The 26,685-nt window shown below is 41.3% G+C and overlaps 1 protein-coding gene across 5 annotated transcripts in view; it reads right to left on the bottom strand.

Moving 5' to 3' along the window:
- DIP2B (DIP2 acetate--CoA ligase B (putative)) overlaps positions 1–26,685 on the bottom strand; it is a 236,316-nt gene that overhangs the window by 114,090 nt on the left and 95,541 nt on the right. For 4 of the 5 annotated variants that reach the window (XM_027106260.1, XM_027106264.1, XM_027106261.1 and 1 more), the window contains exon 2: positions 2,416–2,487. The exons of the other annotated variant lie outside the window; for it this stretch is intronic. In XM_027106260.1, the coding sequence (XP_026962061.1) occupies positions 2,416–2,487 (72 nt within the window). The remainder of the gene's footprint in view (positions 1–2,415; positions 2,488–26,685) is intronic. 5 annotated transcript variants of the gene reach the window in all.

The following is a 26,685-nucleotide window of genomic DNA, read 5'->3' as shown; positions in this document are numbered from 1 at the left end:
TTGCCTTGGGAATTCCAACATTTAACACAGGAGAAGGAGCCTGCAAAGATGACTAGGAGCAACATGAAGAGAGGAGTAAGAAAATGAGGAGAGTGTCTCAAGAGGCAGAGTGGCAAATAGTACTGAGATATCACTTATGGCAGCTTCAGAAGGGACTGGAATGGGCTGAGAAGTGAGAAGGTGTTGAGAAAACAGGGATAGTAAATATAGACAGTTCTCAGCAGTCTGATCATAAAGGGGAGACAGACAGGGTAGAGATGGAAGTGGTCGACAAGGGAGGATTTTTTTTTGGCCATGCCACACAGCTTGCAGGATCTTAGTTCCCCGACCAGGGATCGAACCTGGGCCCCAGCAGTGACAGCGCCGAGTCCTAACCACTGGATCACTAGGGAATTCCCAAGGGAGGATTTTTTTTAAAAAGAACAGTAATGAGTATGATGAACTTCTGGGGGAATAATCTGGTTGAGAGGGAGAGAGTGACAGTACAAGAGAGACAGGGAGCTGACTGCAGTGGCACACCGAGGGGGCAGTGCAGCTGTCTGACTCAGCGGGAGGAGACTTTACTACTTACAGCATTTAGAATTGCCATCCATGGTGATAAGAAAAAGCCGACCAACTTTTTGTTGGTTTTATTACTGCTTTTAAAATTTCTATAGATGCTGCACCCCTCACTGCCTGCACTGGGGCGGCCCACTCCCACTGCCCTGTCCTTGGTGTCACGGGACGATAGTAAAAGGTTTCTGAAAAGGGAGGAGGAGATGGGATCAAAAGCCCAGGTGAAAGGACTGCCCTTGGCTAGGAGGGACAGATCACCTCTTCAAGCAGAAGGGAGGAGGTGATAAACATGATGGGCACTGATGTGGTGAGTTTGAAGTCTAATAGCAGGAAGGAGATGCCATCAAATGGCTTCTATTTCCCCCATGAGGTCACATGCAAGACCATCCCTACTGCGAGATGCTATGTCACATTCTCTTGGCCTGCTGTAACTAAATGTCTGCTTCGTCATATCCATTCTCACTAAGCAACCTTCTGTGTGTGATCAAGCTCCTCTCATAGGCCTGCCCGTGGGGCAAGAATGTGCTGACCACACAGACTTGAATGTGTCTCAGTGTTTCTCATAGTAAATTGATAAACTGGTTTTTGAGCATGATTTGGTTTCTTTGTAGCCTGACAACAGATATGAGACAGATCATGGTCCTTTTTATAGTTACATTCCTTACTGAGTTATTTTCTCAGGATCTGATTGCTTTTGCACAAAGTGACTACAGTAAATCTCTGGGCCTACAGAGGCATGGACCAGATCCATAATTAAGCAGCCAATCAGAGGACTCCCCTTTTCTGTCATGCCTTGCTCAGCAAAAGCTGGCTTTTCATTAGCTGTCACTGGCCTGATTTCCACCTCTTTTCTCTCAACTCATTTCTACATCCATCTGTTCATTAAGATATTTTAAACTGGCTATCACTGAATTGACCTACTAGTTTTTGCAGGGAGGAATTTCCAAGAATAATGCAGGAAGTAAAACAAGGACTTCAGTGAAATCGATTGGTATACCACCATTGCTCATTTATTTATTCCATTATCCATTCAACAAATATTTACAGACTATAAACCTTGTGCAAGGCTTGATATTAGAACCATGGGGGATCCAAAGTCCTCAAAGGATTATAATCCAGAAATAAAAGCAATTATTAGTTCCACAAAACACAGTCTTGTGGAAATAGACTCTAACTGACTGCAGGGGGGAAGTTAGAAATAAAGAAAAAACTTTTTATAGTAAAAGTGATTAAATAGAAACAGGCTATCAAAGGAAATCCTGGAGGCTGAGTAACTTTAAAAATATGATGACTTAGAAACAGACAGCCTTGCCTAGAGGCAAAGGTTCCAGCAACCCGCCTGGAATTAAGCACAGAAGTGACTCAGAACTTTCTGATATATAAAGAACACGCCAGTCTCTTTGCAGAAGGAATAAGTCAGGCTGTGAAATAGTTTAAAAGTTTATTTAGGGTTCTTACCCCCAAATGCTCAGGGACTGCAATCCTTGGGTTGCTTTGCAAACTAAATCTGTCCCTCCTTCTTATCTTTGCCCCACTTGCTCCTCTCCATTACAGTTCATGCTCAGGCATTTAAAAGATGCAGTTTTTCCATAACCTGGAATTTTCTGCCATTGAATCATGTCAGCTACGCATAGACACACTACCACTCAAGTTCTGTATAAATGATTTGATGACGTTGGGTATTTTAAAAGTGCCTACCACACAGCAGATGCTCAATTAAGATTCATTTCCTCCTTTCCTTCCTTCTGTTTTTTCTCTTCCCTGGTGAGGGAGGGAAAAAACAGGAACCAACAAAAAAGACAGGTCTCCTGTAAGACAGCATTCTTACTGAAAAGGTTTAAACCACTTCTCATTGCCTACCTTGTGTCTGCGGGATGTAAGGAGACAGGAGTTTTGACCTTTTCTTTTCATATCCCTTCTGTGTGATGTCCCCTAAAATAGCAAGAACAGAAACTTAGGTTATGCATTATTCTTACTCTGTGGTTGTTCACTGTAGAAATAAAATTAATTACAGAGTGTTACAGAATTACTACATAGAGAGTAGGAAAAAAATGTATAGTTCTTTGCCAAGGATTTTGCTATGTGTGATTTCCCACAGGATTGGAGCTGACTTCTTGTAGAAAATTGCAGGGTTTGTCCCTACACCAATCTAGCAGAGCAGTATGCTGCATTCCATGTCAGAGATTCCCAAGTTCCTAGGGCACCCCTGTTTCCGTGGTATTTAAGATATACCGAAATGGAACGTGGCAAGGCTGGCAGACAAATGAACTTCTCTCCAAGGTTTTAGTTTGACCAAATGAATGCAACTGACTTGGGAGGTATTCAATTACATTGCTCTACAGAACCACATAAAAATCAAAAGTCCAGTTAAGGGGAGAAGTCAAGGTTCACGCACTGGGATGGGATTTTTGAAATGCACTTTTGCACCCTAGTATCTGTGCTGGAACTTGGAGCTGGAATTCCCATATCCTCTCCACTTGGTTCACTGGTTTGTATTATTTCGATTCATGTATGTCTTTTTCACAAGGTTAAATGAAAAAGTACATATACAATAAATGCAATAAGGATAAAACTGATTAATAGAGGAGAAACTCTGTGGCTGAAGAGTTCAAGAAATATGCTTGGTCCTAAAGAAAGGGCAGAAAATGGATGGGCAGAGAGCATGGTTAAAAGGACCAGGAAATGCAGCAGGAGAACAAAGGGACATTTAAGGGACAGTGAGTAATTCAAAGCTGGGGGAATAAATATATCTGGTGAATAAATATATGTGGTGGGGAGAAAAAAGCCTATTCTGATGGATACAGAGATTTGAAATCATGGGTGATGAACGTTAGATGTGTTGGCCTCAGCATCTGACTGATGGAGCAGATGGCGGAGAGGCAGCAGGGCTCACTGAAAGGCTTAAGCAGGGGAGTAACACTTGCATATCACAGAGTGCAGCAAGTTTACTCTTCCTGAGGAGCGTGGAACCAAGGGTAAAAGCCAGAGAGGCTAGTTCTTGCCCCATTGCTACTACAGTGATCTGGGCTAGTAGCTTAAATTAAAGATAGAGGTAGAAGGGATGAAAAGAAGTGAATGGATTAAGAGAGACATTAGGGAGGAAGACTAGATAGGATTTGATGACTGGTTCAGTATAGGATGGAGAAGGTTTTTGGCTTGAGCAACCAGGCAGATGGTCATGATATTCTCTGACAGAGAAATACAGCAAGAAGTGCATGTTTGGTGGGTTGAAGAAGATGAGAGTTGAGCTTAGGAAAGGGCTATGAGACACACAGGAGGAGATGTCCAATCAACAGTTGGCTACATGAATCTAGAACTTCAGAAGGAGATATTCATTTGGAACCATCAGGATATAGTTGAAAAATAAATCGATACAATCTCTGGAATAATTTGGCAATTTCTATCAAAATTCTGATTCACCAACTGCACGATAAAATTCACAGAGGTGCACAAAAATCAGTATAGGAATATTCCCTGACCCATTCTTTGTCATGGAAAAACTGGAAGGTCTCTAGATGCTTACATTATAGACCATCTGTATCAGTGGCTTTCAACTAGGAATGACTTTGCCCCCCAGGGGACAACTGACAACGTCTGGAGACATTTTTGTCACAACTAGAGGAAGGGATGCTACTAGCATCTAAAAGATAGAGGCCAGGATGCTGCTAAGCATCCTGCAATGCACAGGACAGGCCCACGACAAAGAATTAACCAGTCTAAAATGTCAGCAGTGTTGAGGACAAGAAACCCTGATCCACATAATATTATGCAGGTATTCCAAATGTACTGGCACAGGAAGCTCTCTAAAATATATTAAGGGGGGACTTCCCTGGTGGCGCAGTGGTTGAGACTCCACACTCCCAATGCCAGGGGCCCAGGTTCGATCCCTGGTCAGGGAACTGGATCCCGCATGTACGCTGTGGCTAAGAGTTCACATGCCACAACTAAGGAGCCGACGAGCCGCAACTAGGGAGCCCCCCTGCCGCAACTAAGGAGCCCACCTTAAGGAGCCCATGTGCCGCAACTGGGGAACCGGCAAGCCAAAACTTGAGACCTGGCACAACGAAATAACTAACTAAATAAAAATATTAAAAAACTTTTTTAAAATAAAATATATTAAGGGTAAAAGGCAAGTTGCAGAACACTAGGTATAATAGGAACTAATTTTGTAAAAAAAAAAGGTAATAGAAATGTTTGCATATATAAAGAAAATAGTCTAGAAGGCTATATATATATACATATATTAAATGTTTATCCTTGGGGGAATGAGATTATGGGGGATTTTCATTTGTTTTATATACTTTAACAGAGTTTGATTTAAAAAAAAAAAAAGCCTGAACGACTTGTATAATCTTGACAAGTTTTTTTCATTAAGAATGAATAGTTCTGTAGATATATATTTGTTAACATAATAAGATGGTCAAATTATATAACAGGAAAAAAGGCAAGATACTAAACAGTTTACACAGTATATTCAATTTCTGGAATAACAACATTTTTATACATACATGTATATGCACAGAAAAAATTCTGGATTTTTATACACCAAAATATTGAGTGGTTAGTTATGGCCTGCAGGATTATGGATTGGTTTTAGCTTCTTTGCAATTTTGCTTGCCTGTATTTCATAAGTTTTCTACAATGAGCATCCATTATTTCAAGAAACAAACATTTTAAAACTGCAATCATGACTACTTACTAGACTGTACAAATTTAATCACAATGGCCCTTCATCTCTGTTTTCCTAGTGAAGTAAGAAAAACCCACAGTGCATTTTTGGAAATCAAAACCAAGCCTTGTCAAATCAGCAAACTGCAGAGTTTAGGTAATCTCTAATAACACACAAAACTAATAGAGATGTGGGAGCCTACCAAGGAAACATTCCTGAGAAACAGGAAATCATGTCTTTTATTGCAAAAGAAACAAGCATTCTCCTGTCCCATTCCCCACTCACAAGCTCCCCTACCTCCACCACGCACACACACACACACACACATACACACACACACACGCACACACGCGTGCGCACACACACGCGCGCACACATGCCACTCCCTGAAAAGCACAAAGACCACTTCTGCTGGCTCAGAACACATCTGATAAAGTGAAAGGCCTTTAAAAGCTTTCTTCAGTGTTTAGAGTATCAACCATTCACTGTCGGTAAATGATCGTGGGACAAACTGCTAGACTTGGTATCATGGACATTACTCAACAACCAACCATCTCGGGTTTTGAAAAAGGTCAATAAGGAGAGTCTGATTCAGCCATGCCAATTAGCTCCATTTGTTCCATAAACAAGCAAAGACAGTGAAGAGCCCTAGGAGAAGATGCACTGCAAAGAGAAGTGAGGACTATGGTGATATAACTTACAAATGCCCCCTCCCTTTTCTCTGAGTACAAGACCCTGCTCAAAAGTCACCTCCTCTGTGACACTTGCCACCAATTGTTAGTCACTTCCTCCTGGTGCCCCTACAACTCTGCACACACTTCTGTGATAGCACTCAGCACATCACTGGTATTTTAATTATTGGTTTACACATCTATGTCCCTACTAGACTGTGCACTTGAGGGCAGGGCCTGTGTCTTGTTTATCTCTGTAGCCCGCCTGCAGCCCGGCACAATAGACACTTATTGAATGAGTGACTGAATGAATTGGTAAAATGAACGCAGTGAAAGGACAATAAATCAACGAGACACATGTGCTTGGGTGGAAAACTGGAAATGGGAGAATGAGTGGGGAATGGGTCTTTACATTAGCAGGAGCTGAAACGCCCAGGGAGAGAAATTTAGTGAACCAAAAGTTTACTGAAATTCGACAGCTAGACCTCGAAGGTGGCCAGAAAAGCAAGAGAGGAATAGTACATACATCACTGGGCACTAAAATCGGAAGGAACTCCCACCAGATAGCGAGGTATCCCTTAGTCAGAGAGCAAGACCAGACAGAAGGAATTCAGTTATCCCACGTAACTGAATTTGTTATCCACATTTCTGTCATTGCCTCCTACAGTCTGTGCTCTTATCACTCTTACCACCTGTAGCTAAGCACTAAAGCAATGCTTTTTTTGCACTAAAAAAATGCTTTTTGCTGCACTAAAGCAATGCTTTCTAAACTTGCCCAATTTTTAAGAATCACCCGAGGAATTTGTAAAAATACAAATTCCCAGGCCCCTCCCATGAAGATGCTGATCCACTAAGCTTGGATTAAGATCCAGATACCTGTGTTTCTAACAAGTTCCTTCCAGTGAGTCTCAAAATCAAATCGCTGCACTGAAGAATCCTGTCTGGAGTGTGCTGGACAGTTCTGCTGACTTAATGTGAGAAGGGTGCGTGAGAAGGTTGTCTCGGCGACATGGCCTCCAGGGAGAGCACGGAGCCTCGGGAGCTCACAGATACTAAGTCACACCACAGGCATTCTTACTCACAACAGATTTTTTGCCAGCTGGCATATAAAACAAAAAGGAGTGCCGTAACTATACCTGTATAAAATTTGCATTAAAATGGCACAGAGCTAAGTTAAACCTGTTGTTCAAGTTTTTTGAGAAGTAAACAAATACAGGGAGGATTAGCCTTCCCCTCCCACTAGGGTAACGTATTTCTTCACCCACTTAGTGAACACTCAGAAGAGTAGCCACTTCCAGAGGTCTGCAGCACCCAGCAGGTGTGAAGGCTCCTGGCCTGATGAGACAGGGACCCAAGAGACCAGCCCTGAGCAGTCAGAGACCCACGTGACCCAAGACTGTCTAGATGCTTCAGCACCACCACAGTCTTGAAGAGCCACACCAGACCGATGGAGAGATGGGTGCGTGGGGCAGAACAGAAAGGAAGCGTGTTCCCAACTTCTCTCCTCACCACCTGGGATCAATGAAAGTGGCTTGGCTCAGGCAGTCCGCAACTCATCTCCCAGCAGAATGACAGAGCGCCTGGGAGGAGGTGGGTGCGAGCCTGCCAGCCAACCCAGCCTCTTAAAGGTCAGCGATGATAGGAGGAATAGTCCCACAAGTCAGTTAGCAGTTCGGGGAGTGTATGTTTACACTGGAGGAGCGGCACCATGCTGTGGTTCAGAACCTAAGAGCTAGACACAGCTGCACCTGGAGCACAGCCTTATCACTTCCTGGCTATCTGCCTCTAGACAAGTTTCACTTAACCTCTTGATACGTCTCGGTTTCCATGTCTGCAAAATGGGGAACAATAATATCTACGTTGCAAAGTTTTTATTTGTGATTAAAAGTACTTAGTGTGGGGACGTCCCTGGTGGCACAGTGATTAAGAATCCACCTCCCAATGCAGGGGACATGGGTTCAAGCCCTGGCCCGGGAAGATCCCACATGCTGCGGAGCAACTAAGCCCGTGTGCCACAACTACTGAGCCTGCGTGCTGCAACTACTGAAGCCCGTGTGCCTAGAGCCCGTGCTCTGCCACAAGAGAAGCCACCGCAATGAGAAGCCCACACACCACAACAAAGAGTAGCCCCCACTCGCCGCAAGTAAAGAAAGCCTGCACGCAGCAACAAAGACCCAACATAGCCAAAAATAAATAAATAAAATAAATAAATTTTAAAAATTAAAAATATAAAAATAAAAGTACTTAGTGTGGGCTCTGGGATATCAAAAGTTCCAATAGCCATAAACATTTACTGAAGGCCTACCCTACTGGCTGGGTGGGGCAAGGGCAGGCAACTATGTTCAGAGAGAGGAGACAAGGCACACAGCATCACTAATACTCCACAATGAAGCGCCATGGACAGGTGCACACCAACTGCAGCATGGGGCCCAGAAGTGAGTGTCGTGCTCTCTACTTGGGTACCGAAAGCAAGCTCTACAGAGTGGTGACATTGGTCTGGGTCTGGCCTTTCTACTATCAGAGCTATGACATGAACTCCTAATGGCGCAGTCACTTATTGCTTTACTAGTTCTCCTCTGCTGCATGGGTATGGCCGTGTTTGGTAGTTCCTTTATGACTCTCATCTCCCAGAGAGAAGTAGGGCAATGTTAAGTAATTCTCACAGATGACCTTGTGCAGCACCCTGAGCAATTAGGTGCTAAATGAACACAGGGTCTGGGAAATTCTGGAGGGTCACCAAGTCGGATGGAAGTATGGTGGTGTTGGACAAGGATTACAGCTTGTTGAGAGCAAGGATTACAGCTCTAGCCGTAAACTCTTTCTGCTCCGAAGGAGATAAAAAGGTATGTGCCACGGCAGCTCTGCCTCAAAGTCACACCTATTCAGTCAGAGGGGGCAACGGCTGGGGGGATTTGGAAGATGCCACAAAAAAACATTTTTGAGCACTGAATGGATGACACACAGAGTGTTAAGCAAAGATGAATAAAATAGTATCCATGTCTTCAAGAAGTTTCAGGTCTAAAAAAATAACTACAATAAAAGTGACAAGTGCTACATTAGAGATTATGTACAAAGTCTTATGTAAGTATGAAGGAAGTAACGGTGATAAAAGATAATTATAATATTCAATAAGAATAAATAAGTAAACAACAACAACACTTATCAAGGGCTTACTACGTATCAGTCTCCGTTGAAGAGCCTCACAGCAGTCTTATCAGGTGATATTATCATCATTCCCATGTTATAGGATGAGGAGAGTGAGGCACAGGAAGTTTAAGCAACTTGCCCGCAGTCATACCTAGTAAGTGCTATGGTCAAGGACTGAACCCAGGCAGACCTGGCTCCAGGGCGCCTCCTCTTAAACACTACACTACATTCATTTTCAGAGAGAAGCTCCAAATTCAGCTTCAGAAACATTGGGAAGACTTCACAGAAGTTGCTCTTGGGTGGGGTCTTGAAGGATGACTTCGGACAGAGAGACACTGAGGGTGAAGACACTATTTCTCAAACCCTCAGCTGTGAAAGAGAGTGGCATGCTTGGAGCAACAGGCGGATATGAGAGCTGTAAATTCAGTCTCCCGCAAACAGGGCAGGACACTGGCCCTACCGCTGCTCCTGCAGGTCCAGCCAAAGGGGAGCATCAACATGGGATCCTCAGAGGCTTGAAGTTTAGGGCTTATATAATCTCATGGGTCATCAATTTACTTCCCCCTTCCTTAAATGCCTCTATATAATGCAGCCACCATTCTAGATTTTCAAAATATTCTGACAATTCATTTAATCTGCCAAAAACTCCTCTTCAATATACAGAAAAGGCATGACCTTTATGACCGAACAAGAAACTGAGACATGAAGAGATAAATATCTTTTTTAAGGATACACGGCTAGACTAGAATCTGGGTCTTTGGTCTTATTGTTCTTTGTCCATTGTTCATTTGTAAGTGGCCCCCAAATCAGACACAATAAAAGTATAAAACTAACCTATTGTTCATAAAATGAACAGCATGGGACAAACAATTTTTATGACTCACCCCAAAATATAGATGACTTTCAAGAAGGCATTAAACACCAGCGGCACCACCACTACCACCCTGCCTGCAACAGGGCTCTGGGTGAATTGTCTCTTTTAGCTATTTTTTAAATGAGACAGCCAACTGTAGAAAATGTCCAAGTGCATTAAAAAAACAGTCAGCAAGAAGTGATTACACATCATTACTAAATACTCAGCTAAGGGAGAATGTGGCCTCTCTGTTTTGTTAAGGAGTAATTAGGAGGGAAAGAAATGAGAGACTGAGAAGAAAAAGTTCTAGAGTCATCCCCTTTAAATCTATACCTGTATCTAAATCCTATTCTATCCTCTACATGTAAACGTTAGACCGGGAAGGTGGGACATGTTGGCTATGACTGGAGATGGGGAGTCGGACTGGGATTTATGGCTATTCGTATGTTAGGAATATAAATACACACATAGAGAGAAAGAGGCAAAATATAGCTGAGAATGTGAATGGGGTCAGTCTTAGCAAAACTGAAAAGGGCAGAGGATTTGGATCATATCCAGGAGACATGGGCCAGAAGACAAAGAAAATTATCGATCGTTAAATTTTACCATGTTCTCCTTACAGTGACAATTCCATTCAATGAATTACATGTACCAGCCACGGATCCTCCAAATATCCTCCTTCCAGAGGTGATATATAAAGGTTCACAAACATACAAAATAAAGGCTCATCATCACCGAAAACAATGGCCTTACCCCTTAAGCCAGATATAGAGGCATTTTGGCCTTTGTCTTTTCCTAGTTTTCTTCCCTTATCTGAACTAAAAGGGGCTAAGAGGACTCCAAAGAATGTGAAACCTTGAATTACTTTTAAAACTCTCTGAAGTTTCTTTCTGCACATAGATAGGACTAATCTTATGTTGAAAGGAGGGTGAAAAGATACAATATTTTCATAGTCTAGCAGAAGTAAACCTCTGTTAAAATACTTCAATCTGCTGAAAGATGAGAATTTTTACTTTATCTAATTTTTCTTTTGGAAAAAATCAGTGATTCTAAAGTATTCAACTGGCAGCCTATAAAAGCTACGGTCTTCTCTTCTTTTAACTTTGTTAATCTTACAAAAGATTTTCAAGAAAATTTAACTTCAAGACATTCAAATTTCCATTCTCTGTAGATGTCCCCTCACCTCATTTAGGACAATAACTAGACATTTCCCACATCAAGAACTTGAGAGTAAGCCCAGACTGCTTTCTCCCAAAACTCAAATCACAGAATTGCTCTGGTTGCACCGTTCTGTTTTCTAGGTCAAATATATATGAATTCTTACAGATGGTATTTCACCTAAGGCACCAAGCAAGTTCAAACGAATAAAAAGCGACAGAGTAAAAACACTTGAAACACACGGAGAAACCAAACTCTAAGGCTACTACATCATCAGGCAGCTGGCTAAACTAATTCATCTAATGCAAAAGGTATGTTCATGTGTCCATTAGAAAAACTATGTCTGCAAATAAGAGATCTGCTATACAAATGACCTGAATGTTTAACCAGGACAGGAGGAATCTCTGAGATGGTTCAGCCAGTAGAAGAAGCACAGGGTTTAGCATCAGGCAGACCTGGACCTGGGTTTGGACCCTCAATCTGCCATTTACTGGCTCCTGGACAAGTTACTGAACAACTCTGCCTCAGTTTCATAATAGGCGAAATTGGAATAACTCCTACCTTGAGGGCTTATGATGAGTCTTGAATGAGAGAACACATACAAAAGTTCCTGGCACGTAGCACACACTCGACTAGTTGTATTTGACACCACCCCAGCCCCAGTCCCACCCTTAAGTCCTAATATTAACTTTATCCTTAAAAGGGTTATTTAGAAAATTCTGGGTTGGTAGGTTCTCTTTAAAAAAAAAAAAAAAAATTTAAAAGAGGAGAGAGTGCATTGTCTCTAAAGACACATCATGGCACAGTTCTAGATCCTTAGCAGTAGGAGCCAGTGAAGTTAGTGACTTTGGGTGCTAAGAGTCTAAAAGAAGGAAAACATATCAAAGAGGAAGAACAAATATCTAAACCAGGAACGAGCAGATTAGTTCAAATAAATATATATAAATGTCTGTAAATAAAACAGTGCCATTATGTACAAAACAGAATTACATGCATCTGACTATGGATGTTGTAGTTTTAATTTAGGGCTAAAACTGCAAATGCCTCGAGTGGGTGGGGAATGGGAAAAAAAGAAAAAGAAAAAGAAAAAAAAGGTAATTTTCTTTTCAGCTTCTTTTTTCCCCTGATTTTTATCTTTAATTTTCCTCAGAAAATTAGAAAACCATTTCTTACAAGGACAGCTAGGTATATGCAATTACTCTGCCTTTATTCTAGCATCGATCAGAATAATTGTTTTAAACTAGGCAATATGTAATGACATCTATACCATTCATCGAATCTGAATTGAACAGTGCATGGTGCCAGGCAATCTTTGTCAATGGTGCAGATGAAATTAACAATGAATCGAAAATCTAAGTATGTCCTCTCTCAAGTACAGAAATAAAGTGAAAAATTTTAAACACAGGAAGAATTTTGTTGGTAGCCAGTTCACTGCTCTGGAAACCAAAGATGCTCAGGGAAAAATATAAGTAGGGAGAATACCACCACTGTTGTAGTATGTGGATCACAAAATAAGCAACTTGTTTGATCTCAGATTCCAGGTGTCAGAAGACTTATGTTTTCTTCTCTGTTTTGCTCCAAACTAGGTCTCTGATCCTGCAAGCCACTATACTTCTCTGGGCCTCGGTTTCCATATATGTAGAAATAAGGATCAAATGAGCTCTAAGGCTGCTTTTGGTCAATGTTTGATGAATGCCACTTGCCTGGCACTGCTATGTGTGACAAGGCAAAAACCAAGGGAAGGGGCTTCCCTGGTGACGCAGTGGTTGAGAGTCCGCCTGCCGATGCAGGGGACACGGGTTTGTGCCCCGGTCCGGGAAGATCCCACATGCCATGGAGCAGCTGGGCCCGTGAGCCATGGCCGCTGAGCCTGCACGTCCGGAGCCTGTGCTCCGCAACGGGAGAGGCCACAACAGTGAGAGGCCCGCGTACCGCAAAAAAAAAAAAACAAAAAAAACACCAAGGGAAGGTATCCAGTAGGCAATAGGACAGATGAGCTCTGGGTAAGATATATACATTCTCTCCATCACTGTAGAAGGTGGGAGCTGAAAGCTTGGGTGTGAATGATATCATCAGAGGGAGTACAGTGTGAAAAGAGAAGGCCAGAAAAGAAATCCTAGAGAAAACTAACATTTAAAGAATGGGCAGAGTTAAAAGAGATGATACTAGGACACAGCAGGGAGACCAGGAGGGCACAGGGGGACGGAGGAGAGAAGAGGGAGAGGGAAAGCGAGAAGGAGATGATGAATAATGTACACTGTCACAAATGTAAAATCAGAATCGAAAAGCACCAGCTAGATTTGGCAGCTAGATCACCAGTGGCCCAGTTAAGAACAGTGTTAAAGGAACTTGAGGAAGAAGACAGATTATTTACAGTACTAAAGCGTAGATAAGTGGTAATATGAGAGTAACAGATTTTTTTCTTTCAATATGTTTTGTTATAAAGTGAACAAGATATGGGGCAGTATCTACAGAAGGCTACAGAGTCAAGGAGAATGAGTCTTCTTTTCTTTCTCTTGAAGATGGACAAATTTATGTATTATAGAGAAAGAGCTATTAGAAAGAGGGTGAAACACTGATTCAACCAACAAAAACTAAGAACTTGCTACCTGCAAAGCACTACTTTAGAGGTACAGAACAGAAGAGGATGGACTTGGTCCCAAAATTTATAGTCATGGTCATGAGTTTTCCAGCACAGAGATATCCTTATAATGACAATCATATAATGAATGACTTAAATACAAGTTTGATAAGGGCTGCACAGAAGTTGTCCAGGGGCTGAGAGGGCTCTGACAGACGTCAGCAGGCACGTTGCTCAGCGCAAACCTGCAGGCAGTTTCTGGGCAGCTAGCTGGGTAAGGCTGTTCTGAGGAAGTGGGTGACATTTAAGCTGAGACCTTAAGAAAAAAATGAATACATTTAAATATTTTGAAAACGACACAGAAGCTGGGGGCAGGGGCAGTGGGCCTGCAGTAGTGCTAAGCACATCCCCTGAGAAGACCTTGAGGGGGACACGTCTGGGAGGGAGCACAGCTGAAAGCCAGTGCGGCCAGTGGGGTGAGATGAGGTAGGGGAGGCAGCAGGGGCCCAGATCCTGCAGGGTCCTGGAGACCATGCAAAGGTTTAGGGATTTCATTATAAATGAGAGAGAAAGCCTTTGAAGGGCTTTAAGCAGGAGAGTAACATGATGAAACATAGCCAGGGAACAAGGCAACTGACAAGGGCTGAAGTTCCTGAAAGGATTAGAGGGAATAAGATCCAGAGCTGGGGGAAGGGGTACCTCATGGGTCAACCTATGCTGGGAATGTGGTCTGTGTCCTCGATCTGTGAGTGCTTCCTGGGTGTGGAACCGTTTATCCTCAGCCCTTGGGCTGCCTGACAGAGCTTAGAGAAGCTGGGAACCCTGGAGCAGTCACCTCAAGCAGGCAAACAGCCTTTTTAATCCCACTGTCCTGAGCAAATATTATCATTTTCTGTGTCTGTCAGGATGCATGAAAGATTGGAAGTGCTGTAGGACTTTAATCATATCCCTTTCTCGGAGAAAGGAGATAAGGATGGATAAGGCAGTACAGTTGCTGAGGGAGCCCTGGGGGTGGGGGTGGGATGGGGGGCAGAAGACAAAGGGACTCTGGTCAGATGACCTCTAAATTTCTTTCTGCATAGGCATCAGAGTAAAGGTTTTTGATCTATTTTTCCCCCTACTTTCATTTAGTACTTACCTCATGCCAGGTACCATTCATCAAAACATTCACCATGTAGGGACTTCCCTGGTAGCGCAGTGGTTAAGACTCCGCGCTCCCAATGCAGGGGACCCGGGGTCAATCCCTGGCCAGGGAACTAGATCACACATGCATGCCACAACTAAGAGTTTGCATGCCACAACTAAGGAGCCCACCTGCTGCAACTAAAGGAGCCCATGTGCCGCAACTAAGGAGCCAGCAAGCCACAACTAAGGAGCCCACCTGTTGCAACTAGGACCCGGCACAACCAACCAAATAAATAAACAAACATTCACATGTGTTAACTCACTTAATCTTCAAAACAATCCCATAAGTGGTATTATTATTAGTCCCAGTTTTCAGGTGACAAAGTGAGGCACAGGGAGATTAAGTTACCTTCACAGGACACACTACTGTGAGAGAGCCAGCTTCAAACTAGACGGTCTGGCTCCAGGGTCCAAGCTCTTAACCACTACTCAACACTGCCTTGCTAAGGCTCTTTGCTGAGAGGGACCAAAGAGCTGGAAGAGAGGGTTTTGGTAAAGATATTGAGTTGCCACTATAAGAATAGGAGGTAAAGCAGGAACTAACACACCATTGTAAAGCAATTATACTCCAATAAAGATGTTAAAAAAAAAAGAATAGGAGGCACATACTCTGAAGATATAGTGTGTAGTCCCAGCTCTGCCAGCTGTGTCTGAAAAAAGTTAATCTCTCTAAGCCTCAATTTCCTCAACTATAAAACAAAGATAATAGAATATGCACTTTGTGAGGATTAAAGCGGTAATACGTGCAAAGTTCTTAGTTCCTAGCACTTAATAACATCTGCTACTCTAATGGCAGAGGGGGTTAACTAAAGAGATGAGAGTGTGTCAGGCACTGACGAGAGTCCAGGGAGAGAGGAGAAAAGGAACTTTTAGTGGCACCAATTTCCAGTTTTGTGATTTTCTTCAGCAACCTCTGGGAGAAGGCTGATGGTCTGAATAACTGAGAGCTGGGTTTTAACAAGAAAGGGGAATGGAAGGGAAGGAGGATGATGGGACCCAGGCTAGCAAGTATTTATTAACAATCAATCAATAATAAATACTCGTTGAATAAATGATTTGTAATACCATCAACCTAACTTCTATAACTTTTTGAAGTTTCTATGGGGAAAGCACTCAATTCACCTTGAGATAGCAGAATACATCACCCTCCAGAAGAAATAATAGGATTCCAAAAGGAGAGAGTACCGAAAGGAATTAGAGAAGGGAGATCAGGAAGGTATATAAAGGTTCCCTGCTAGGCTAATTCTCCTTTCCCACCCCCCATACCTGTTTTTCATTTCTCACTTTGAACCTACTAAACACCAAAAAACAACAACCAAAAAACAAAAAAAATGATTAAAGACAAAAACCATGAAAAAAGTGATAAGGAAGACTAAAGATTAGTTTATGTTGTAGAAGAAACACTAAAAATTGAAATGTTCTTTGGCATTTCCGCCTAAAAGGCCTGGGGGGCAGGGGCAGAGTCTATAAATGAAGAGATAATTGCTGGTGCAGGGAGCAGCTTTGTGGGAATTGGTAGAAACTGAGAAGGGGATCAGGTCTGGTGAAAGAGTGACTGAGGGATGGGTTACTAGAGGAAGGGAGAGGATAAAGCTATCAGAAGAGGAAAAGGGAGTTCCTAAATCCAACGGGGTCCATCCTGAATCAGACTTCCATAAAAGATGGCCAGATGCTGCTGCCAGTTCCTCTTTCTACCATGGCAAAATTTAAAAGAACTAGCTGGTGGTCACTATTTTTAAAGATTAAATAAAAACAACCCACACCCCTCAATGCAGCCTCAACAAAAAGAATAAATGTTAAATGTTAATAATACTCTCAGGAATAGAGGCTCCCTGAGCAAAAGCAAAAAGAATAAAAATGATCTTGCAGCTACACAACTGGTAATAGAAAGCTGCCGGTGGCTGTTCACTGGCCCAGGAGATAATATCCTTAGCAGGTAAAAAAAAAAAGTAGAGTGAAAGAAATGGGATAAAAACGGCTTAAGGATTTTTACAAATGACTTGTAATTTTGTATACACCATTCACCAGTGTTTAGGAGCTGTAACTTTCGGTTTGGCTGACAAAGAATGGTTTCTTTCTTTCTGTAATGTGTGTGTCTCTTGTTTCCCTGGAGATATTTAAATCTCCAATACCATTACCTAAAAAATCTACTTCTTTCCCGCAGTTTCACTTGGAGAAAAAAACAACAACAAATTCTTCCTAAAATAGCAAAGACAACAATGCGAGGAATAATACTTCAGAGGCTGAACAGATATTTCCTGTACTTCACTCGAGGTACTAATCACAATCAAAATTAGGAATTAAAAGGAAAAAAACACCACTACTGACACTTATCCTCAGTAACAACAAAATACCCAGTACACCATTCTTGCCCTACCCTCATCACCCCCCCAAAACAAGACACTGCTTGCTACCTGTCTGAATATTACAAAAATAAACTTTGAGAGCTGTCAATACATGGAAATGTGAATATTAAGCAGGATAAACAGTCATCATAATAACAGTAGTGTAAGTAATGAGAAAAGCTACTGTTCTAGAATAAAAGCTAGAAATAATCTAAAGTTGGATTTGTTCAATTAGTAGCTGTATACTTAGAATTTTTTTTAAAACTTTACTATTAAAATTCTTTCATTCAAAATATTTTGTCGAGACTTCCCTGGTGGTGCAGTGGTTAAGAATCCGCCTGCCAATGCAGGGGACACGGGTTTGAGCCCTGGTCCGGGAAGGTCCCATATGCTGCGGAGCAACTAAGCCCGTGCACCACAACTACTGAGCCTGCGCTCTAGAGCCTGTGAGCCACAACTACTGAGCCCGTGTGCCACAACTACTGAGCCCGTGTGCCACAACTACTGAAGCCTGCGCACCTAGAGCCTGTGCTCCGCAACAAGAGAAGCCACCACAATGAGAAGCCCGTCCACTGCAACGAAGAGTAGCCCCCGCTCGCCCCAACTAGAGAAACCCCATGCACAGCAACAAAGACCCAACGCAGCCAAAAATAAATAAATAAAATAAATAAATTTAAAAAATATATATATATTTTGTCATTGTGAATTTGAAATACTATTTCCTTATTACCTTTCCCATTTGAAGTGTTTTTGCAATGTAGTTTTTTCAGAATGCAATTTTGATATTTTAACAGAACATGAAAGGTGAGGAAACAGTATAAAAAACCAAGTATAAAAGAAAGAAAAGCCAAGCATAAGCAGTTTGTGTGCCAAGGAGTTTAAAGACAGACAAGTGCCCCCACCAACTCTTCTTTTCTTCTCCAGAAGAGAATTTTTAGCTGGGTAAAACAACCCTCAGGATAAAAACCACATTTCGCAGTCCCCTCACAGCTAGGTGTGGTCAAATAACTAAGTTCTGGCCAATGTGGTCCAGACAGAAAGAATGTGTGCAACTTCCAGGTCCTGCTCTTTAAGGGAAAAAGCATGTCCTCCCTTTTTCTCCCTTCCTGACAGCTGAAATGGGACTGTGGTGAGCAGTCATCTTGGACACGGGCTGACGGCCAGATCCAAGGATGGTGAAGTTCAGGACAGAAAGAGCCCAGAGACTGACGACCTCATGGAGCAGAGTGGCCATACTAGTGCAGACTATTACATAACACAGAAATCAACTTCTATTGGGTTTAAGTACCTGTTATTTGGTATCTCTGTTACATACAGTCAAACCCATAATTCGACAAATATATAGTAAATGAAGTGATTTCCAGTCTGTGGCAGCAAATAATTGCTGCTACTTGTGTCCCCACCAGAAGCACAAACCATGGCACTAAAACTGTTAAAAGCTAATTTAACTGTTACATAGGTGAGACATACCCTCATCAACTTCTCACTGTTAATCCTCTTGATAAATCTTTTTTCACAACCAGTTTTATGTAAATGTGATTTTGATCCAGGCTGAATTCTTATAAAGTAAATCTGGTTTACTTATCTGAAATCAAAATATTGCACAGCAACTCTTTGTAAAATTATCTAAGAACACACATTAAGAGTCTTGAACTGGGCGCATCAATACACTGTGCATGTTAAATATTTCTGATAGATGCCGTTTCCATGAAAGGTTTTTAGCACAATCAGGATGGCATTTCTACACTGTGCTTGTGTTTATTTTTATTCTTAAAGTTAAAACAGCAATCATTTGATATGCTGAGCTCCCCATCAAAATATTACCTAAATAAACTCCCAGTTAAAAATAGATGCTTGAACACAAATTCCAATTACCAATTTGCCAACTGTTGAAGGACTACAGCCTGGAAATAAGCAAGCTGTTTGAGGAATGATGTTTTCAGACTAAGAGCTTGCTACACCAGAGCCATTAGTAATCCAGGAAATTCTCTGAGCTTCAACAAGAGCAACTCTGCTTTTACTGATAACACTCAATCATGCGTCAGTGTAAGACTGTGTTTGAACAAAAACCCCTCACCTTAGCCAGAAGATTTTAAAACTACCTAATATATAGCTAATAGACATAGAGCAATAAGCATATAGGTGCTACTGAAAAAAAAAAAGCTGTCAAGTAAAGGAAGAAAGATAAATCACTGGAAAGACCTGATGTGATGAAAAGAAGTAATGAGATTATCATTAAAAAAGTTGTTTTTAATGTTTAAAATCTTTTGGATATTCCATGTCTGTGTGACGCTCCAAAAGTCAAACAGATCTAGGTCGTAAGCCTAGCTCATCACTTAGCAGCTTTGTCTCTTTGGACCAATTACTTAAGTTTCCTGGGTCCTTGTTTTTTCCATCTGTAAAATGAGGAAACCTGTACTTGTCTCACAGGACTGTTAACAGGATTGGGAATGTACACAAAGCTCCTAGCAGTGTGCTTAGTTCAGAGCAGACAATCAATAAATGCTACTTCCCCTCTCCGCCCACTCTGCCCCTGCCACCAAACACCAAACTCTCAGAACAAATTTCAAATGAAAGGGTTCTAGGTGGGTTGTATGCCTTTTTGCAATGAGTGATATTTATGTTGGAGATCAGCTAAAAACACTTCCCTGGATGAAACCATACATTCACACAAAAATTTGCACATGCATGTTGATAGCATTATTCACAACCAAACAGTAGAAACAATTCAAATGTCCAACAACTGACGAATGGATAAACAAAATATGGTATGTCCAAAACCAGAATATTATCCAGCAATAAAAAGGAATAAAGTACTGGTACATGTTACAACATGGATGGCCTTGAAAACATTACGTTAAGTGAAAGAAGCCAGTCACAAAAGACTGAATTTTCTATGATTCCATTTACATGAAATGTCCAGAAGAGTCAAATCCATAGAGGTAGAAAGTAGAAGGGGTGGAGTGGATGGAAAGTGACAGCTGATGGGTATGGGGTTTCCTTTGGGGGGGATGAAAGTGTTTTAAAACTAGATTGTAATGATGGTTGCACAACACTGAACTTACTAAAAAACACTGAATTACATATTTTAAATGGGTAAATTATGTGGCATGTGAATTATACCTCAATGAAGCTTTAAAAAAACCTCACTGCGGGGCTTCCCTGGCAGTGCAGTTGTTAAGAATTCACCTGCCAATGCAGGGGACACGGGTTCGAGCCCTGGTCCGGGAAGATTCCCCCATGCCGTGGAGCAACTAAGCCCGTGTGCTACAACTACTGAGCCTGCGCTCTAAAGCCCACGAGCCACAACTACTGAAGCCCACGCACCTAGAGCCCGTGCTCCACAAAAAGAGAAGCCACCGCAATGAGAAGTCCGTGCACCGCAAAGAAGAGTAGCCCCCGCTCATCGCCACTAGAAAAAGCCCGTGTGCAGCAACGAAGACCCAATGCAGCCAAAAATAAAATAAATTAAAAAAATAAAAATAAACCACCTCATTGCATCTAAAATGTAATAAATCAAATCATGGCTATTCAAAATATACTATCATCTAGAAAATAGACTACACTGGTGGGTATGTGTATATAAACCTCTAAGTCACTTTATAATGTCTTTAGCAGTTCATCATGTTTATTTCTTTCTACTCATTATATACAATGGATGCCTTATCTCCTGTGCACCTCAAATGATACCAGCTATGTACCATACTTGAGAAAACTGAGAAGAGCCACTCAGCTTAAATCTCTTGTAGAATTCTAATTGATATACATTCTTTTTAAACAAATAGAACATTTATGAAAACTGACCACATACTAGACCATAAAGTAAGTTATAAACATGTCAAAGAACTGCTATCCTACAGACCACTTCATATGTCAACAATACAATACAAATCAATAAAAGGTAACTTTTTTTAAAGGCCGGCTATAAAAAATAGTCCTCTGTGCCATTTACTTGTATTATATACTGTGCATGTAATATATATATACTGCCACTTGATAATGTTAGTTCATAAGGAAATGGGCTGAGGTTGGGTGTATGTTTGCATGCTGCCAACAGACCTCGTTATATTTAACACATTTGTTTCTCAAAAAATGTATATAATCAATCATATTTAGGAGCATTTGGGAATTTGCTATTTAAAGCATTCATGGAGTGAATCTTTTTGTACTGTAAATAATTATTGCCTAACTCATCTGCACTTAATTCTTTCAAAAGCTTATTCTGTATTTCGCAGAGAATTCAGTACACTATCACTATCTGGGAGAATACAAGCCATCAGGAGCTTGCATGAGATGCAAAACAATACAGAGAAAGGAATTTGGTGCTCTGGTCAGTGCCAAGGTCAACATTTCCCCAGAGTGTTCTTCTAATTCAGCAAGCCAAGGCCTGGAACCAGTCCACGGCTTTATCATCACTGTGGATTTATCCTTGAGCAGTTCCTGAGAAAAGACCTCCACTGGGTCCTATCTTGGCAGAAAAATGGGACCAAGCTTCAATCACTTCAGGTGACCAACTAGCTTAAAAATCTGAAAGACAGCCACTGATCTTCCTCACCACTAAAATGGCAAGCCAAGTCATAGCTCTCCCCTTTCCTTTCCAGGCTAATGTCACTGAACCACTTGAGCCTCTTTTGAAAGACCCAATTCCCAACTGCTTGCTTTTCATTAGACTAGGCAGTCTTCAGATGAAGACAAAACTAAGTGCTCATTTCTTGGACTGTGATGTTCTCTTCTCCTGGTTCCCCCACCCTGCCTAGTCCTCTTTTCAGACCTGGACATATCAAAGGCAACACTATATTCTTTGCTAATTTATAAAAAGGCATGATCTTGTCAATCTTGTCTATTGCCTCTTTAAATTGACATCACTTGTTTATTTGCTTGAGAAAAATAGTTGCTGCAAATATTAAATACTGAATTTTAACTTAGATACCAATTATATTGCTGAATAATGTATGTATTAAGTTACATAAACTTTGATGCTACCATACCATTTGTGAGTGTGCAAATTGCTGCTCTATTTCTACCTCATTTCTTTCTATAGATTCCTAAAAGGGAAGATGGAAACTACTTTAGTAAATTAATATACAAGCTTTAAATTTGAAACATATGAACCTGCTCAAGGCTGACAAGGGGGATTTCCAGAACTCCAAAAGCTCCTTTGTGATCCAGCCCTGAGTGGCTAATAACAAGAGCAAGAGAACTTTTGCTCTCTGATCACAGGATCATTATGTTGACTTATATAATAGGATCAGTAACTGTAGAACCAGGAGAAGACAGACCAGAAAACACAGGGGTGAAGATGGTGCCTAGAACAAAATCATATGCAAACAGATTTGGGCTCTTTAGAGACTGGGGATGAGACAGGGTAATATTTAAGTGCTAGAATAAAAGTAACAGGTTAAATAGGAAGCAAGGTGTAGTAAGAATGCATAGAAACATTACAAAGGCCGACAAAAACATCCTACTGTGAGGCAATGTGGCATACTGGTTAGTGTCCCAAATCTGGAGCCAGATGCTTGGGTTTAATTCCTGGCTAAGATGTAAAAACACAATGTATAAATCATAAAATATATAAAACATGAAAAGCAAACATACTTTTAAGTTAAAAGGCTCCCCTGGTCAGCCTGTTCCACACATCTTGTACTGTCCACATAAACATACATAAGCATGCACATACATAAGCGTGTGTTACTACTCTCTCATTCAGCCAGTGCTGATGGCCTGCGAAGAGTCAGGCACTGGTCTAGGTGCTTGGAGTGTGCCAGAGCAGACAAAGATTCCCTTGTGGAGCTTAGATCTGAGAGACAGTAGGGATAGACAGTAAACTATAAACATAACAAGTGGATACATTATATAGAATGTTAGAAGGTGGAAAATGCTTTGGAAAAAGAAAAATTTAGAAGAAGGAGAGCAGAGTATGGGGGGATGTTCATCAGGCGGTAGCATTAAATAAGGCAATCAGGCAGAACTCATTTGAGAATGTGAGATTTGAGCAAAACCTGAGGCAGGAGTTAGTCATAGAGACATCTTGAGAAGAGCCTTCTGGTAGGAATCTTCCGGGAAGAGGAAACAGCTATGCAAGTCAATGAATTGAGAAATATGAACATGTTTCAAGCTTTAACACAACACTAGAAGCAAATATCAGGCTTCTCCAAAACACTCAATCATCTTTGGAAAAAACTTTTCTGAAGGGGTTAAAAAAGATAAATAGGAGTGTCCAGAGTTTACAGAAATATTTTTAAAGTAACCCACTGACTTAAAAACTAATCAATTAAAAGGGTTATCTGAACAGGTAAGTGAATATTCTCCTGAACTATCCAGTGGGGGAAAGAAGAGAGCCCATGGGCAGCTAATGCCAGGCCAGGCTTGCAGGGCCCCACCTCCTCACTCCTCTGTCAGGCCTGTTACAGCCTGTGCTTCCAGAGTAGACTTTCCCCACCCTACTATCAGGCTGCTCCCCCCACACAGGAAGCACATCTAGTTTGGGACTCACAAGAGAGAGATTTGTTTTTCTCATTTGTAAATTGTTATTTACACCCACACTTATTCATACTACAACAACAGCTTTTCTGTGGAAAATAGCAATCAACATATTCTAGTATTAATACTGCTAATAACTAAAACAGTAAATTCTTAAGAAAATAATTTGTCCTCATCAGGTACTAGCTAGTAGGAACCAAAGGGAGGTTTTGGAAATCATTTGAAACATCAAAAGATGTCTAGGGCTTCCCTGGTGGCGCAGTGGTTGAGAGTCCGCCTGCCGATACAGGGGACATGGGTTCGTGCCCCGGTCCAGGAAGATGCCACATGCTGCAGAGCGGCTAGGCCCGTGAGCCATGGCCGCTGAGCCTGTGCGTCCGGAACCTGTGCTCTGCAACGGGAGAGGCCACAACAGTGAGAGGCCCGCGTACCGCAAAAAAAAAAAAAAAAAAAAAAAAGATGTCTAAATTAACTATTCTGGTCATGTGTACAAAACTGAAGGGCAGAGATGTATTTAATTCAAACATATACCATTCCTGAATTTATTTACTAACCTGAGTAAGTAAATGTTAACTACTAACCATCATGAAAATTGCTCTTTCTGGTTCTATAAACTGACACCATCTCCCAGCCATTTGAGGTGGCTTACTAATTAAAAACAAAGGTTCCCAATATTTCAATTTTTTTTCCTGTTCAGTTGAGCTGCAGGAAATGGAAGCAGTTGAATGTGAATGTAAATACGGATGTCCTTACAGAACTGTTGTCATAAATTACATGATCAGGAAAAGAGCAAAACAATACGAAAGATCATAATCTCAAAATCTCCTACTGCCATCACAGAAAACAGGCCATTTTTATAGAAATGGTGTTGATGATAACAGTTAAACTAATAAATAACAACCAGTGACTCCAGTCTCCCTAGGCAAAGGCTATAATTACTCTCTGTCAAGCTTTCTGTTATATTATATGGCTATCTGGTTAATATGAAGAAACAATGAAATCAGAACATCCTTTCAGGGGAAACAGTTGTGCAGTGTTCACAAGTTTGTAAAACAGTTATATTTCGACCCAATACTACTTCTAGGAATCTACCCAAAAGAATAACAAAAATTTGTCCACTCAATGTTATTTTTACAGTGACTGTTAACAGTTTAAAAAACTATTTTACAATATTATATATCCAGCAAAAAAGATGTTCACTACGAATTCCTCTAGCAAGGGCGGAGTCAAGATGGTGGACTAGGAGGACGCGGAATTTGCATCTCCGCACAACTAGGGCACCTACCAGGCACCGGTGGGGAACCACAGACACCTAGGGGATGGGAGGAGCCGCCAGCGACCAGCTTGTGGGATCTTGGTTCCCAGGCCGGAGGTTGGGCCTAATCTCCTGGGGTGGGAGCTCCGAGTCCAAACCACTGGACTAACAGAGAACCTCAGACCCCAGGGAATATTAATCGGAGTGAGGTCTCCCCAGAGGTCCTCATCTCAGCACCAAGACCCAGCTCTATCCAATTGCCTGCAAACTCCAGTGCTGGATGCCTCAGGCCCAACCCATCCAAAAAAAAAAAAAAAAATGAAACGACAAAAAAATATGTCATAGACGAAGGAGCAAGGTAAAAACCTACAAGACCAAATAAATGAAGATGAAATAGGCAACCTACGTGAAAAAGAATTCAGAGTAATGATAGTAAAGATGATCCAAAATCTCAGAAACAGAATGGAGAAAATATAAGAAATATTCAACAAGGATCTAGAAGAATTAGACAGCAAACAAACAGTGATGAACAACACACTAAATGAAATTAAAAGTACTCTAGAAGGAATCAATAGCAGAATAACTGACACAGAAGAATGGATAAGTGAGCTGAAAGATAAAATGATGGAAATAACTGCCAGGGAGCAGAATAAAGAGAAAAGAATGAAAAGAACTGAGGACAGTCTCAGAGAGCTCTGGGACAACATTAAATGCACCAATATTCAAATTATAGGGGTCCCAGAAGAAGAAGAGAAAAAAGAGGGACAGAGAAAATATTTGAAGAGATTATAGTCAAAAACTTCCTAACATGGGAAAGGAAATAGTCAATCAAGTCCAGGAAGCACAGAGAGTCCCACAGAGGATAAATCCAAGGAGAAACATGCCAAGACACATATTAATCAAACTATCAAAAATTAAATACAAAGAAAAAATATTAAAAGCAGAAAGGGAAAAACAACAAATAACATACAAGGGAATCCCCATAAGGTTAACAGCTGATCTTTCAGGAGAAACTCTGCAAGCCAGAAGGGAGTGGCAGGACATATTTAACGTGATGAAAGGGAAAAACCTACAACCAAGATTACTCTACTGAGCAAGGATCTCATTCAGATTCAATAGAGAAATTAAAACCTTTACAGACAAGCAGAAGTTAAGAGAATTCAGCACCACCAAACCAGCTTTGCAACAAATGCTAAAGGAACTTCTCTAGGCAGGAAAAACAAGAGAAGGAAAACACCTACAAAACCAAACCCAAAACAATTAAGAAAATGGTAATAGTAATAGTAATGGTAATAGTAATGTAAAAAAATGTAATGTAAAAATGGTAATAAACATACATATCAATAATTACCTTAAATGTAAATGGATTAAATGCTCCAACCAAAAGACATAGACTGGCTGAATGGATACAAAAACAAGACCCGTATATATGCTGTCTACAAGAGACCCACTTCAGACCAACGGACACATACAGACTGAAAGTGAGAGGATAGAAAAAAGATATTCTGTGCAACTGGAAATCAAAAGAAAGCTGTAGTAGCAATACTCATATCAGATAAAATACACTTTAGGGGCTTCCCTGGTGGCACAGTGGTTGACAGTCCGCCTGCCGATGCAGGGGACACGGGTTCGTGCCCTGGTTTGGGAGGATCCCACATGCCGTGGAGTGGCTGGGCCCGTGAGCCATGGCCGCTGAGCCTGCGCGTCTGGAGCCTTTGCTCCGCACGGGAGAGGCCGCAAAAGTGAGAGGCCCGCGTACAGCAAAAAAAAAAAAAAAAAAAAAAAA

Source organism: Aethalodelphis obliquidens, unplaced genomic scaffold (assembly GCF_003676395.1).
Source record: "Aethalodelphis obliquidens isolate GAN/ISIS:26980383/991018 unplaced genomic scaffold, ASM367639v1 scaffold8, whole genome shotgun sequence".
NCBI lineage: Eukaryota > Metazoa > Chordata > Mammalia > Artiodactyla > Delphinidae > Aethalodelphis > Aethalodelphis obliquidens.
This window is presented reverse-complemented; position numbering and strand designations above follow the sequence as displayed.